This window comes from Blastomyces dermatitidis (assembly GCF_000003525.1).
Source record: "Blastomyces dermatitidis ER-3 genomic scaffold supercont1.6, whole genome shotgun sequence".
Lineage (NCBI taxonomy): Eukaryota > Fungi > Ascomycota > Eurotiomycetes > Onygenales > Ajellomycetaceae > Blastomyces > Blastomyces dermatitidis.
This window is the reverse complement of record NW_025544779.1, coordinates 4926122-4940870: the sequence shown is the minus strand read 5'-3', so window position 1 is coordinate 4940870 and position 14749 is coordinate 4926122. Positions and strand designations below refer to the sequence as shown.

The following is a 14749-nucleotide window of genomic DNA, read 5'->3' as shown; positions in this document are numbered from 1 at the left end:
TTTATTTTTATGCTTTTATATTTTTTTTTTTTTTTATTTTTTTTACTTGATGATTTTATTTCTTCTTCCTTCTCCACAAATGCGAGAATGCGGATGCAATTCCGGCAGTTCAAGCCAAAAACCATGACTTGATCTGCTCGGCCTTTTATAGATTCTGTGAATGGCTATAGATTCTTGCTAGAACAAATCCGGCAAGTTTGAGGAGGTGCGTTCCACTGCCTATTCATCATCATTCTCAGAAGTGATTGCTGCGTAGGTATGTACAATGAGTTCATCTCCATAGAAGACTGGAACATTATGTTTTCATTTTATGATTTGCCTCTGGTCATTGTGTGAAAAGAAACAACTAGGATATCCTCACTCTGCAGGATTGGCCTGACCCGCCCAATTCGGGACCAGCTTATTAAGAAGTAACGTGTATAAGCCATGTATCATAATCTACAATAATGATAACTAGTTGAAGAACTGCTTTATCCCATGTCGCTTGATAAATCCGTCCAACAAAACCAAGCTCTAATGGTGTGCACCCAGCCTCATCCTTTCCAGCCAGCTCCGCCTCCTTCCAATCCAAGTTTCCCCTTCTCTTCGGCGCCGATAGGAACTCTTGTTATGATTTGCCTCGACCAGCCATCCGGGGCGATAACTATCTGTTCCCCAAGGCGATAACTGCCCATCCAAGGTAATAATGCCGCCCAAAACAGCCAATATATCGCACCTACCGCAAAAATACCAAGCCCAACTACGCAATGAATATAGTATGGCAAATGTGCATAGACATTATGTTCTTTATCGGGCGGTGGTAGGTAGGGTGCCACTGCCAGGAAGACGTTGGAAAGTAAGAAAAAAAAGGTAATTGGTCGACTGGCACGTATTGTCGGAGACCAGTCGGGATAGCGTTTCGGAAATAGATATATATGCATCAAGCCAGCAGAGACAAATATGTTCACAACTGAGAGCGGATATGCAATCAAGCTGGAGGAAATGGTCAGATGCATGCCGCTGAATGTAGAGGATTAAAACTTACTTGAGCAAGAAGTTGTACGCATCTCCCGGTGGGGGGGCAAGCATAACAATGGCGGATATAGCATAATGCTCGAAAAGCCCTGCAGCTGGGGAATTGAAAGGCCTATTGCTTGCCCAGAACCTGGAAAATGGCAGAACGCCTTCTCGACCTAACTCTTGGATAACTATCCGCACATTAGCCATCAAAGTTTGGCTGCAGGCGTACATGTCTGGTACTCACTTCTACCTTGGGAAAATATAACAGCCTGAACATTCCCAAAGGCACACAGGGCGACAAAGACGGACAAAATCCTCTCTGCTTTGGGCCCAAAAACATTTCGAAAAAAGGAGGCTGCTAGGATACGTCCGGAACCCAAGATATCTTGTTTCGGAACAGCGGCAAAGTATGCAACGTTGACAAGCATATACAAAACACCCGCAAGACCAACCCCTATAGGCGCAGCGATTTTCAATGTTCGAGCTGGATTTCTCGTTTCACTCAACGACTGGTGATATGTAAGGAAGAGATTATAAATAAGTATGGGACAGAAGCGTGCTAACTCACATAGTTTGCGTTTGAGTATCCAATGTACGACCAAATCACGCTATACAGTGCTGTGACGATCCCATATACACTTGGAATACTTCCTTCGAAGGGGTGAGAAAAGCTGTTAGTTTTCTCAATTTTCATGTGGCCACCAAGAGCCATAGCCCCTCCAACCACAATAATGAGGATTATAATCAGCTTCATAACTCCAAGGAGATTCTGCAGACGCAGCCCCCATTTGACAGCGGTTGCGTGTATGAGAAATGCCACAGTGATACATGCAAAACCGATACCCCGCTGATTCCATCGATTCACCCCAATATCCGCTGCGTGAAGAACATATTCGCCAAATGCGACGCTATTACCTGCCGCCCATCCCAGAAACAGGGCATACGAGGCGAACATTGCTGTAGCTAGGAATTTCGGCTTGGTATACACATATTCGAGGTAATTCTTCTCTCCTCCGTTTCTATCACTAGTCAATACACAGAGCTATTAGGCGAGGGTGGAGCCACGGGAAAAGGTTAGCAGGTACCTTGGGATCGTAGTGCCGAACTCAAGGTAGACTGCCGTGCCAGTCATGGCAATAGCCATACCCATTATCCATATTATCAAAGATAGCCCGACACTACCTGTGAGCGCTAGAATAGCGCTGGGAGTTGCAAATATACCTGTTCCAATAATCCTATTAAAGATCAAAAAGGAAGCACTGATGATACCTATTTGCCTTCGGTCTTCAGGGCAGTATTCTGTCACGCTGCTGGAATCTGCGAGCACACCGGATGTAAGCAACAACCAGCAACAAACTCTTAAGTTTCCATAAACATAGCGCAGGATTTAAAGAAACATGAAACAAACAAAAAGGTCCATTATTCTCACACAGCTCCGTAGTAAGTCCTGAATTTCCTGAACTCCTCTTGACCAAAGACTCATGGTTCCCACCCTGCCTTATACTGCCCGAAGGCGACTGCACGGGCCGAGGCGAAATATTTCTGCACAAAGGAGACAAGTTCGATTGGGCATCTGGTAACCGCGACATAAATGTCCTGATAAAAATAAATCAGGTTTATGGCAAGGAAAATATTTTGACCTTCGCCGTTTGCAGCAAATCTATATCAGGTAGATATGCAATTTATTCAAAGCTAAGGCTGATTGCGCTCTGCAGCAATGGGAAGAATGTCTATGTACTATCTGGATGTTGTTCGAAGATAAACCATATCGCCCGAAGCAAAAGAGGATGAGGTCAATAAATAGCAGAAAGGGACCCCCAGCGGAGAAAAGGGAAAGCGCATCCAACAGTTATCACCTCGTTCAACTTGGGCTAGTTTGGATGGAAAGAGGCATGCTACACACCGCACATCTGCAGGGCAAGTGCGATCCATAAGTACAGCGCTGTTATCTCAGCGGGCTCAGACCCTCTGGCTCGGTTTGAACGGGTTGCAGCATTATTATTAACTAGTTAATCCGGCATGACACTAACCTACTTTTGATACAAGTCATGTGCTCAGAGCAATCCTCGCCAGAGGGTCTGAGAAGAAATGGTTCCATCTTCAATGGAGATTCCTGAGATTTACAAGGATTTTTCAGATTCTTCAACTTTGACTTTCTATTACTATATATCCACATATCTTTGAGATTTGAAAATCACCTTAGCTTATAGCTAAAGAGAAGAAGAATAGAAATATTTCTTTAATATTTCAAAAAAATCTATATTTAAGATAGATGTATACTCTTGAAAATGATCATATTTTTTGATCTCAGAATTTCTAAGAGCTTTTTTTTGTATGAGAAATTGGATCAAAATTCCTGTGTTCAAAAACACACTGATCAACTTTGAGGTGATACTTCTATTCTAAGAACTTGAGATATGAATATAAAAATCAGATACATCGCGAGAACATTGTTATTCTAAGGTTCCAAGGTGATACAGAAATGATGAATCTATGAAGTTGAGTTGGAATTCTCTTCCATACTCAGGGTACTGAGCAAATCCTTCCCGTGTTGCTAACAATCAGGAACTGTTTCTTCTCAGACGCTTCGCAAGATATCATCACTCACATGACCTGATTTTACTATTTGGGTTAGCTTATTGCTTATTTGAGGTTAGCTCATGACATAATCATCAATCCAGTGTTAAAACAGCAATGAATATCTGGAGAAGCGTCTGAGCTTGCTGAGATAACAGCGCTGAGGAACTGACGATAAAACGTCCCAAGCCATGTGACTCGTCTCCAGCTAGAACGGAACATTTTCCTGAGAGCTCAGCGGATTTCCCAGTGGCATTCCTGCGGTGAAGTCCTTTGGGCATATGTTTCGCTAGCCAATGTTTACACAGTGGCGCGTGTTGTCCCTTGCTATTATTAATGAAACGGGCGCGTCTTGGCCCATGGGTATGGCCTCGGAAGCCGACATTAGCTTACTGTGTACGGAGTAAACCTCCAGGGTAGAACGCTGGGGCGCTAAGATTTAAGCTTAATTAGACGACAACAACCTTAGTCCGAACTTACTACGCTGTGTATGTAGATCCTGTACGGATGTTGCTGTTGGGAGAGTTGTATATTTGTACGGCTCGGCTAGCTGAGGCATTTGGTGTTTGGCCAGTTTAGCGGTGGTTCGAGTTCGATGCTTTGGTAGCTTACGCTCTATGTTTATCAATGGTTGTTCAGATGATTAGTGCAATAAATGCATCTATCATCTATATACCTGAAAATGTGATCATTCTAGTTAAACATTAGATATACAATCTAGTTACACTTCGTATCATCTGGATACGGGCACAGCCACACCTCAGCAACCCATCTCGCGCACGTGACGCTAGATTCTCATATGAATCTCGTGCGCTAAAGTTTACACATGCCTATGCCTCTGTCAGGAAAAAGAGGTTATACACTACTGAACGCCACCAACATTGTATTACTACAATATTTCTCATCATCATCAGCTTACTACAACACTCATCTAATACTCGCTTATGCTAGCTCTCTTGGCTCGCACATATATTTTACTATAAATAGCTCTATCTTTTGTATGAAATAGATATATTAGATAGTGCATGGATAATATAAACAAGCAGATCTTGATACACATAAGATTCATATGTCTTCAACATATTCATCCGTGACACCCATTCCGACAGCCTCATTCTTCCTGTCGCTAAAGATATCATTCAAGACTTGACAGCGGTGGTTGACATCCCAGTAATCCCTTTTGCACTTCAAAACTGCCAAGTACGATTTCGAACGAGGTTTCTCCAGGACCATTCGGCCAGTCGTCAAGGCCTCGATAGTCCTCCTGATTCCTCTCAAATGTCACAAATCGCCGCACATATTCCTGAAATTCTCTTGCCGCGGCGATGTCTGTCGCTGGTGTGGAGGCGTTGCTGTTGAAAAGGAAGTCTGTTCGTTTCAAGCTGTTAGAAAGACCTGACTCGAGAAAATAAATGATAAAAAAGGGGGATCGTACAGGTCTGATCCAATCCGTGAGTAGCTGGTGGGATCGTCATTGCATATCCCTGAGCCTTGTTTTTGTAAGCCTTCGCGTTAAAGTAGGCGTTGCAGGCAAAATGACATATTGGTCGCCCAGTCCCATGAAATTTTTTGAGGGAGGTTTGCGGGATACTCATACATCGACTAGATGCATTTGATAGTGTCGTCATCGGCGTAAGGTAAGGTCTTTCGAACAAGCGCAGGGAATGCATCTGGCATGCCGACATCTAGTGACATTCCCGTTCCCTCATTGGCCATGTACCAACAACCACGCGTTTCACCTTCCTATTATACGATCCTCGTGCTAAAAGGGCAGTTGGAAGGTCTTCGATATACTTCCCATCAACAACTGGTGTGAAGCCAGTAAGGGGCCCAAGAGCTCCCGTACTTCCATCGCCGACCTCATTGATAAGAAACGAATTTGCTTTGAAGAGAACCTCCTGCGGCGCATCGCGCAAGCAGGCAACAGTCGTGCAGTTTGCGGCCCTTAAAATTCCGTCAAACATAGCCTGTTGGCAGGTGGGGTCTCAGCAAGGCCGGATGCAGGGCCATGACATGAATGCCTGAGAATTTGACCAGTTAGCTTCAATAAGGTCAAGTGAACGAACCTGATTAAAAGGGAGAACTTCATGGCCTCCTTTTGCAACAAGCAACAGATCTATCATTGCTGCCCTGTCACTTGTTCCCATGGTAGTGATTTTATCAGGATCACCACCGAAGTTGGATATGTGGTTTCATGTCCAATCCAATGCGGCCTTCGTATCATGCAATCCAATATTGGCATCCATATCTTCAGATGGTAATGAGCTCTAACTAAAAAGCCCACACTAAAAGCTAAAGTAATTAATACCAGCCAGCCTAGTTATATATAGGGTTGGCAAACATACTGATAGTTGCTAGCCACATATATGAACTTTTGAGACGACGGAGAAAGATTTTCGTATAGCCCGTGCCATCTGGAGCGACACCTGCAAAGTCTTTGCTCCCATAGACATAGCCACTCCCATGGACATAATGAAGAACGAGCACATTGTCTCCCTTTAGACGCCTTCGGGCACCTGAACACTAAGAAAAGAGACAGTTCTCCTAGCCCCAAGACCTGGAACTAATTCCCAAATCAGGGAAGAAAGATGGAATAGCACTAATGCAATTGGTAGAAAATAGAGGCGTGGATCCATTTTGAATCCTGTCTTGCTTCAGAGGACCAGCTGGTTTCCTGAAATGGAGTTTTCCGAGGGATGGCGCGGCACACTGGATATTATCCTAGTTTGCATACCTTAACCCGGTGGATGCCTGGTTCACAGATGTTGGAACATGGACGGTGTATCCCCGGGTTTGCTGTTAGGAATGCACCAGCACGAGTTGGAGAGCCTTGAGTGGGGCATGACAGGTAGGATATTTAGTGCGATGAATGCAGAGAGTGTTGAAGATATGAACAGCATGATTTTGATATCAGGGGAAGACAAGAAGTATTTTAAGATACGTCGGGACAATGGTAACTAGATAAGTGCAGTGAAGAGATAAATCTAATCAAATGTCCTCAACTACGACATCTACTCAGCCTTTATATAGTATAGCAGCGCATCATGAAAGCCGCTTCTTATTGCTCATATCTGCCTCATGGTACGTAGCTGACAACAGTTCATCACCCGCGTATGCAAGAGCAGATGCGCAACAGCGCGCATCCTATTGGCATCAAAATAACGTAGGGAAACAGATTTCTCAGGTCATAATCCGAAGCCATGTAAATAAACCAAAAAAAATAAAGGGCCAATCAAGTACATGGCTCTTTACGAGTCCATTGAGGCTTGTCGGATATCGTGTTTTTCGCATCTCTCTGATTAATATCGCGATTTAGGGCTGAGGCAGGCCGACACCAAAACACATCATCAGTCAACATTAGTATGGACTAACAACTTTCAATAGCGGACTTTAGACACGGGATAAACAAGAGCAAAGGGTTTACAATAGGTGCATCCAGATTTATCCCCCAAGGCCTTCTGTGACACGCTCACATATTCACCCTGCCGACCGTTAGTGTAAATACTTAGCCGCCTGCAGCATCCGCACGCACGATAGAACCGGCGCTGTATACCATCGAGGTCTAGCTCTGCCTGGCCTTCGCGAACTTATCTCCAAGGAGAGTCAAAACAGCGTGGAACTAGACGTGCTGCTCGCGATATGCTACTCCCTCCTGTTCCAATCTGCAGAAATGGCCGACACAGGTTCGCCCAGCGTCTTCTGTCTGAATCCGAGGAACTTTCGAATATATATCATCTCGCCGCGGAATTCCGTGACGCAGATCCTACTAGCCTAGTTACTTCGCGGCGACGCTTGTCACCATGCAGATATACCTGGTAAATATACGAGATACCACATCGCTTGACAATGTATCACATATTCAGCTCCATATTCACCTGGGTGGACTCTATAGAGAACGGTTACCCGTCGAGTTTTAGCACCATATCGTCTGGCCAGTCCGCGTCGGCAAAGCTTTCATAGTCAATTACGGGGCGTTCAAGTCGGATGTCACTGGCCTCATCCGTTTGACGTTATCCCTGGCAAATGGCGGATATTCACGAAGCTGCACCCCTTATACTCCGTTTTCAATGTTATATAATATCAAAGAATAAGGTGGATCATTTAACAGCATGTGTGTAGACATTGCATAGGTGGATCTTGATGTGGAGATGTTAAAAACATGTAGCCTCCGTTGCCTATTTGAGATCTTTTATTCGCAAGGTTGGCATATTTATATGAGGATTTACTTTTATAAAATCCCACTTCATAGATTTAAAGTTGCTAATGATAATCTAGGGAGGAAGTTCAGCGGCCGGTAACGGGTTTATTTAGTTATACATGGGGCAACTACGTGATTAAATGACGAGTAAAATGACCCTATGTGCAGAGCGGAACAGCAATCAAATGGTTTAATTCAGTCAGATAAACCTGTTAGTATATATATATTTGTATAAAATACCAATCCTCCAACCGCAGGCCCCTCGAAGCCCAATTAATTAACCCATAAACCATAAACCATAAACCAAAGAAAGTGTGAACAACTCCATATTTCTCCAGCTTCAGAAAGACTTCAGTCCCTCCCCTCTCCAGTATTTTACCAAAAAGCCCCCCAACCCCTTTCTGCCCCATATTCGCCCATGTGTTCCAATCTGTAAATAGGGTAGATCGAATGTATATTAAACAAGGGGGGGGGAGCGTGAAAGGAGTTCGAGTAATGCGAAAAAGAAATATGTAAAGGAGTGAAATCAAAACAAACCACACCAAGCCAAACCAAACCATATACCCGATAAATGAGAAACTGATTGAGAAATGAATATTAAAAAGACCAAGGACCAAAAAATAAAAAAGCAAATAAGCTCCCCACAACCCGTCCCAAGGCACCATTTCCATCCCGCCCATTCGTCAAATCAGTGAATCGAATAATCCATGTGCTTTCGTGTCTGTCTCAGAATGGATAAAATTATAAACAAATGCGCCAGAACACACTCAAAAGAGAGAATTGCAAGAGAAAAAAAAAAAAAAGGAAAGAAGACACTAACACCCTGCAGCCCTGGGGGGTATAGAATAAAATAAGACGAATGAGTTGATGAGCTGAGAAAGAACGACAATAGATAAGAAATGGCCAGGAGGGGAGAGAAGCAATAAAGCAAGTACAGAGAAGATAAAAAGAAATAAAGTAGTAATAGCAAGAGATGAAACGAACATAAAATAAAATAAGAACAGATAAAAGCCGAGGGACGTCGCAACCGGATATACCGCTTATGTTCCGGTTGACGGTCGTACGTTCCATGCGAAGGTCAAAATGAATAGAGTGAAAAGGAACTTCAACGAAACGGGACAGTAGACGGGCGTAAGCAATACCTCGTGGAAGTGCAGTTTTCGAAAAAGGAGAACCCCGCGCCGCGTGTAGTGAGCCGAGTTTTACTCGCACGCATCCTGAGATAATTACCGCGGTTAGAATATTATTAGACTAGGCCAACGGCGTTTGAGCATTCGCTCGAAATTGGCCAATGGGAGGAAAAGGTAGGCCCGCAAGAGTCTCATTTTCGACAGGAGACGGGGTCTCCTCTCAAACTAGACCCTCGCCTGGGCGTTTGTATCGTCTCTGCGACTGCATCCGTCACGTACAAACAAACAAGTACGTGGCACTTAGCGCGATACATTACTTACATCCAAGCTCGCAGGACGTAAATAAAAGTTCAGAAGGCGAGGAAGGACAAGGCCAGCCGAGTTAGCCTCTGATAATTTCCTCACCGAGGTGACGCAGAGGCAGTGACGGCGGGTGAAGAAGGTCTGCGAAGATGCGATGATATGCCAGTAACTTTGGTCTGAATGACTGGGGGGCCGGACGTTCGTTTAGCCATCAGCGTCATTTTCTTTCGGAGCTCCGCGAGCCGTGTGCGGATGCTGGCGACAACTATATAAATTAGATGTTAGTTGGAAATCACATAGAATTCATTAAAGGCTACAATGGAATGATAAAGAAAATAGGAGCTGCAAATCAAAAACACGACAAAGAAAGAATACAAGATCTTAACTCACGTTTAACCACGATCTGGCGATCCTCCAACTGAACCCCATTGATAACGTCATTATCAATACCGGGTTTCTCAGCCTGTCCAGATCTCCTCGACGGCAGCTCCTCATCATTTTCCAAAACAGCCTCCAGCATCCTAATAGCAGTGACGTACGCAATTTCACAGCCAGGCAAATCCTCCCCAGTAAGCTCATTAATGGCCGCAGTCCGACTCATCTCCAGCGCGCGGTCGTACATGAGTTTTTCCGCAGTGATCCCAGAGCTCACGACGATCTGATCAACAGACGTCCCCAGTCCCAGCCCCGCATCCGATCCATACGAGTGGTTACCATTGTTACTTGGATGTGAAGGATGATCGGTAGGTAGTCGCTTCTGGCCCTCCACAAGCTTGAGCCGGACAAACTCTGCCTTTTCCAGGACTTCATTGAAGCGGTTTCTGACCCACTGTACGACGTTATTCACACGGTTCCCCGCGGCAGGGCTTGTATTGCCACTGCCGTTATGATTATTCCCCGAACTCGAAGATGAACCGTCGCCAATGCCAACCACTTCTCCTGTGTTCTTTCGCGCCCACCATGCACCGGCAATATCCATCGATTTGGCGAGCAGGGAGAGTGCCTTCACATAAAGTACCAGGGCCTCCTCAGAAAGGGTCACAACAGCATCGACGGTGAGTCCGCCATCAGTTGACTGGGACGGGTCAACTTCCATTTCTGGTGAAGCGGTACCAGGATGAATAGCCGTTTCCGACTGCATGGACGGAGCCAGCGGTATCAACTGTTTGTACTTGACTTCAGCAAATCCGTAAACAACATCACTCCGCGTGGCGCATTCTTCGATGATCTGGACTGTTTTTGTGTCCTCGTCTAACGCAACTTGCGTCTTGGCTCCGTCCCCGATAACGACAAGGTTACCTTGCGGGGAAATTGGATAGGCGGGAAATGGGTTGTATGCTAGCGGTGGAGAGCGTCCACCTTTCGTTAGAGTTAGCGGGGGAGAAAAGCCAACGCCAAACAATCTCCCACTGGCCATATTTAGCGCTTTCGAGATTGCAGATGTCGCGGAGGTAGGACTGGGCCCGTATCTCCGTTCATAAGAGCTTTGCCGATTGTGGTTAGAGTCTGCTCGCGGCCTACCAGTAACCATTTGCAAGGCACGTGATGAGGCACCTTGTGATGGACTAGGTGAGTGGGAAGCGGTGGTGGCACGCCGGACAATGGCACCTGCCGCCGGGCGTGTTGAACCTTGAGGTTGTTGCTGTATACGGGGGCTGGCAGCAAGTTCATCAGCAAAGGCATTCACTTCCACAGCCCTCTTTTCCACGATGATATAATCGCGTTCAAAAGCCACTTCCTGAGCAGCCCGTTCCCGTTCTCGTTCGGTATCTTTGTCGTCAAGCGCTGGTTGGGGAAGAGTTCCACGCTCGATGGCGTTCTCGTTGAGTAACGATGATCCGGGAGACGATGTGGTCCGACTCCGTTGTCGTTCCATGGCATGTGCAGCAGCAGTTTGATCGCTAGACCCACGGCGCCCAGGAGATGAAGGCTGGGAGTTCATGTTTTGTTGGCGTCCTGTCACCGCTGCTCGTTGTAAATCAGGTTTATCGCGGCTTCCCATCCGACGTACAGCACCGGCCGGACGAGGAGAAGTCCCGGATACTGGGCGAGGTGTGGATGGGCGTTGACCTTCTGCTGCGTGATCCAAAGAACGACGTTCAGACGGGGAGGACGAGTAACCTGCTTCCTGAGCAACTTTTACACTTCGGTCCTGCCGAGTCGAGCCAGCCCTTTGTATATCCTCAGCAATGGATTTTTCCTGAGCAACGGGATACCGATCCTCAGTCACCAACCCCGGGATATCCCCTTTAATAACCGCTGATTCGAAGAAATCATTAAAGCCCATCCTTTCCACTGGATTTCGTTTGAGTAACTGTCTTATCGTCTTTTTCATAGTTTCCGAGGCATCGCAATGTTCAGGAAATTTTATTCGATCATTCGCCTTCTCAATCTTCTGAAGCAATTCGACATGGTTCGTCGCTCTAAAATATGGCTTCCCAACCACCATTTCATACAAGACAGTGCCCACTGACCATAAATCGGCTTTAGCATCATATTTCTCATACCTCAAGATTTCCGGGGCCATATAGAGAGGGGAACCGCAGAGCGTATCGGCAAGAGACGTTGAAGGAAGTGACCGGGCAAAACCAAAATCCGCCAGTTTGAGTAAAGGCATGGAATCCAGGCCTGCAAGTGGTGTGAACAGGTCCTCATTTCCCTTGTATGGAGGAAGCCGGTAGTCTCCCCTGGCGATAGAACGCGGGGAGGGGTTAAGTAAAAGATTTTGAGGTTTTACGTCGCGATGGACCAAATCTCTCGACCGGAGGAAATGGAGGGCGCTCGCAAGTTGTTTTAGAAAGTGGCGGACAATAACTTCATTTAGACCGCCACTCTGCGGGTTCGGATATCTTTGTATCAGGTCACGGGTCAACTGGTGTCTCACTAGGGTATCGCGCTTCTTGATGAAGATCGAGAGATCCCCAAGGACGCAATATTCCATGACAAGATGGATCTCATTGGCTGTCTCTTGGCAATCTAGAAGCATGACAATATGGGGGTGGTGGACAGCTTTCAGGATATTGATCTCTAGTTTCAGGTTATCCTTCAGCTTCTTGTTTAGTCTCGCCATATTTACAGACTTAATAGCAACGAGGGTTTGGTTTCGCTACATAACCATCATATGTCAGCAGATAAACGTCGAGACGAAAGAAAACATTTATTTCAGGCTTCGATGCATGCAAAACGGAAACGGGCACACTCACATTATGAACACCCTGATAAACAGTGGCAAAACTTCCCCGGCCAATTTCCTCCAGGCGGGTATAGCTCCCGACCTGTATGGGGATGATATCCATTTCCCTACGTCGTCTGGACGGTGGCGGCCTAGTTGGTGGAGTAGCATCCTTGGGAGAATCCATGATGAGCGGGCAGCACAGGCACACGGGCACTCAGGCACCCGCACGCAAAACACACACACAAGGGCTCTTAACCACCCCAGAATCGATCACGTCCTCGACAACGTTATAAAAATTGTTTGCTTGGACCGGGGTCCCATCAGGAGCGGCTCGGGCAGGGCAGGGATTATAATCGGACGGGTGAGGGAGGAGTTGGAGGATCAGCGGTCTATGGCGAGTTTGGGATGGTATATGGCAGAGTAATTCGAGGCCGACAAGACGGTGTCGTAGCACTGGAGAAGAAAGGGAGAGGTGAGGAATAGGCCGGGGGTGGTCGTTGATAAAGCTGGGTTGCTAAGCCCGGAACGAAGCGAACCTGGGGAATCGAGATGAGGTCACAGGATCCTACTAGGCAGTATGGGGAAGGGTATGCAAATCACTGTAGACAGGTAAGTTAGTTGGGGCGGAGTAGGAGTGGAGACGACAGATAGCCAGCTATGTAACTAAACATGTATAGGAGCCCAAGAGAGAGGAAGAAGAAGAACAAGAAGAAGTAGCAGTAGTAGTAGTATAGTAAAAGAAGAGGAAGACGCAGAGGAAACGACAGCAGCCAGGGCTCGAGAGGGATGTTTGAGAGAGGATGGAGAGGATGAAGGAAGATTCGCCGGGTACCTGGAGATGACTGTGACAATGCGATCCAGTCTGGTGAGCTCTTGTGTCAGTGGAGAGGAGAGAAGCTAGTTGGTTAGGTTAGGATGGGGATGGGGATGGGATGGGATGGGGGATGAGGCTAGGGACAGCGGGCGATGATTGGCGGATGCAGCACAGCAGACAGCAACAAAACGGGCAGAGAGAGGGAGGGAGGAAACGGGATTTGCTGTTGAGGTTCGTTTTTTTCTTTTTTTTCTGTCTCTTTTTTCTCTTTTCTTTATTCTTGATTCTTTAATTTTCTTTGAAATGCGTTTTCATGTTTTGGGAGGCAGCGAGAAGGGAAATGGACGTATGTATATACTATGACTAGGAGAAGGCTTACCATACCAATGTGTAATGTGCTAGTATATACGCGGCGGCGTAGAGAGGTGGAGGCAAGACAGTCCACGTATTGATGGGGCATATATACCACGACAGGAAGAATTGTTCCATAGGATGCGGAGATCGGAAGAAGATATGAGAGGAGAGGAGACGGGAGATGTGTGATGGAAAGGGTTGATGGTTGATGATTGATGATTGATGGTTGAATGGTTGATGGAAGTATGCAGGGAGACATTTTTCATTGTTCTTCCTCGCAGGCGGCGAGCGGTGTTGGGCGGTGGGCGGTGGGCGGTGGGCGGCGTTCCAGGTAAGAGATACCCAACGGCTACCCGGGCCGCCCGCAAAACTCCAGGTCACTGATACCTGGAACCTGGCACCAGTCCCTCCCCCGGAATGATGAAACAACACCCCCTCCAGAAGGCACATGTACCAGATACCTGTACACCGCCCTACAAGGTCTATGGGATGGAGGTACCTGTGACTTGGCTTGTCCAGCACATCAGCAGGCCAGCAGATGACGCCAGACCGGATTGGGGAACAGAAGAATCTGGACTGTCAAACTGCGTGCTGCTCATCTCTCTCTCATATAGTTAGTTACCTGTCTAATCCGTAACTACATAAAACACGATTCCTGATGGGTTGGATAAAATAACAGGTAACTAATAAATAATGCGCAACATTATAAACCATCATTGCCACATGGTCTCGTCTCCTCTCTCCTCTACAGCGCCACAACTCCCTCTCCTGAATCCCACCTGTTCTCAGTGCACAAGGAGGCTCCTTCACAGATGATTGAAAACTCGCCCTCTCATCAGGTGCCATGTCATGTTACATACCTCAACCCAACAGCACTACTACTACTACTGTGTAACTAACTGACTGACTAGCTGACGCATGTCTGCCGGTCTGTCTTCTGTCTCTTGTTGACAATCAGGTTGCTCTAACTTATGTACTGTACATTGTACATACATACATTTATTTATAAATAATCCCATCACGGTAACATCCTTCCTACATCTATCATCTCATCTTCATGCGCATGCAGGGAAAGGAAAGCAAAATATAAAAATAAAAATACCCCGGTAGGGTAGAGTATAACGTCATCCCTGGAAATAAGCTCTGGACCCAAGTCGAAAAGAGCAGTAGTTAGTTAAAGTAAGAACAACAATAGCAAG

General features: G+C 46.3%; 3 protein-coding genes across 3 annotated transcripts; all 3 read right to left on the bottom strand.

The window, feature by feature from the left end:
- Positions 1-154: 154 nt before the first annotated feature.
- On the bottom strand, positions 155-2679 carry BDCG_06452 (high affinity methionine permease). The gene is made up of 6 exons (XM_045422186.1): positions 2408-2679; positions 2085-2316; positions 1568-2018; positions 1244-1508; positions 1025-1187; positions 155-972 (listed from the first exon to the last, which is right to left on the bottom strand). Exons 1-6 carry the CDS (start codon positions 2586-2588, stop codon positions 534-536), a joined length of 1731 nt encoding a protein of 576 aa, XP_045277883.1. The 5' UTR covers positions 2589-2679; the 3' UTR covers positions 155-533.
- Positions 2680-4386: 1707 nt separating this feature from the next.
- On the bottom strand, positions 4387-5723 carry BDCG_06451 (carboxylesterase; the record flags this gene model as incomplete). The annotated part of the gene is made up of 5 exons (XM_045422185.1): positions 4387-4412; positions 4687-4944; positions 5012-5246; positions 5316-5543; positions 5643-5723. The coding sequence occupies 4 exons, from the start codon at positions 5721-5723 to the stop codon at positions 4712-4714; spliced, it is 777 nt and encodes a 258-aa protein (XP_045277882.1). The 3' UTR covers positions 4387-4412; positions 4687-4711.
- A 2221-nt stretch (positions 5724-7944) lies between these two features.
- Positions 7945-14619, bottom strand: BDCG_06450 (ULK/ULK protein kinase). The gene is made up of 4 exons (XM_045422184.1): positions 13215-14619; positions 12411-12981; positions 9598-12313; positions 7945-9472 (listed from the first exon to the last, which is right to left on the bottom strand). The coding sequence occupies exons 2-4, from the start codon at positions 12564-12566 to the stop codon at positions 9306-9308; spliced, it is 3039 nt and encodes a 1012-aa protein (XP_045277881.1). The 5' UTR covers positions 12567-12981; positions 13215-14619; the 3' UTR covers positions 7945-9305.
- Between the last annotated feature and the right edge of the window lie 130 nt (positions 14620-14749).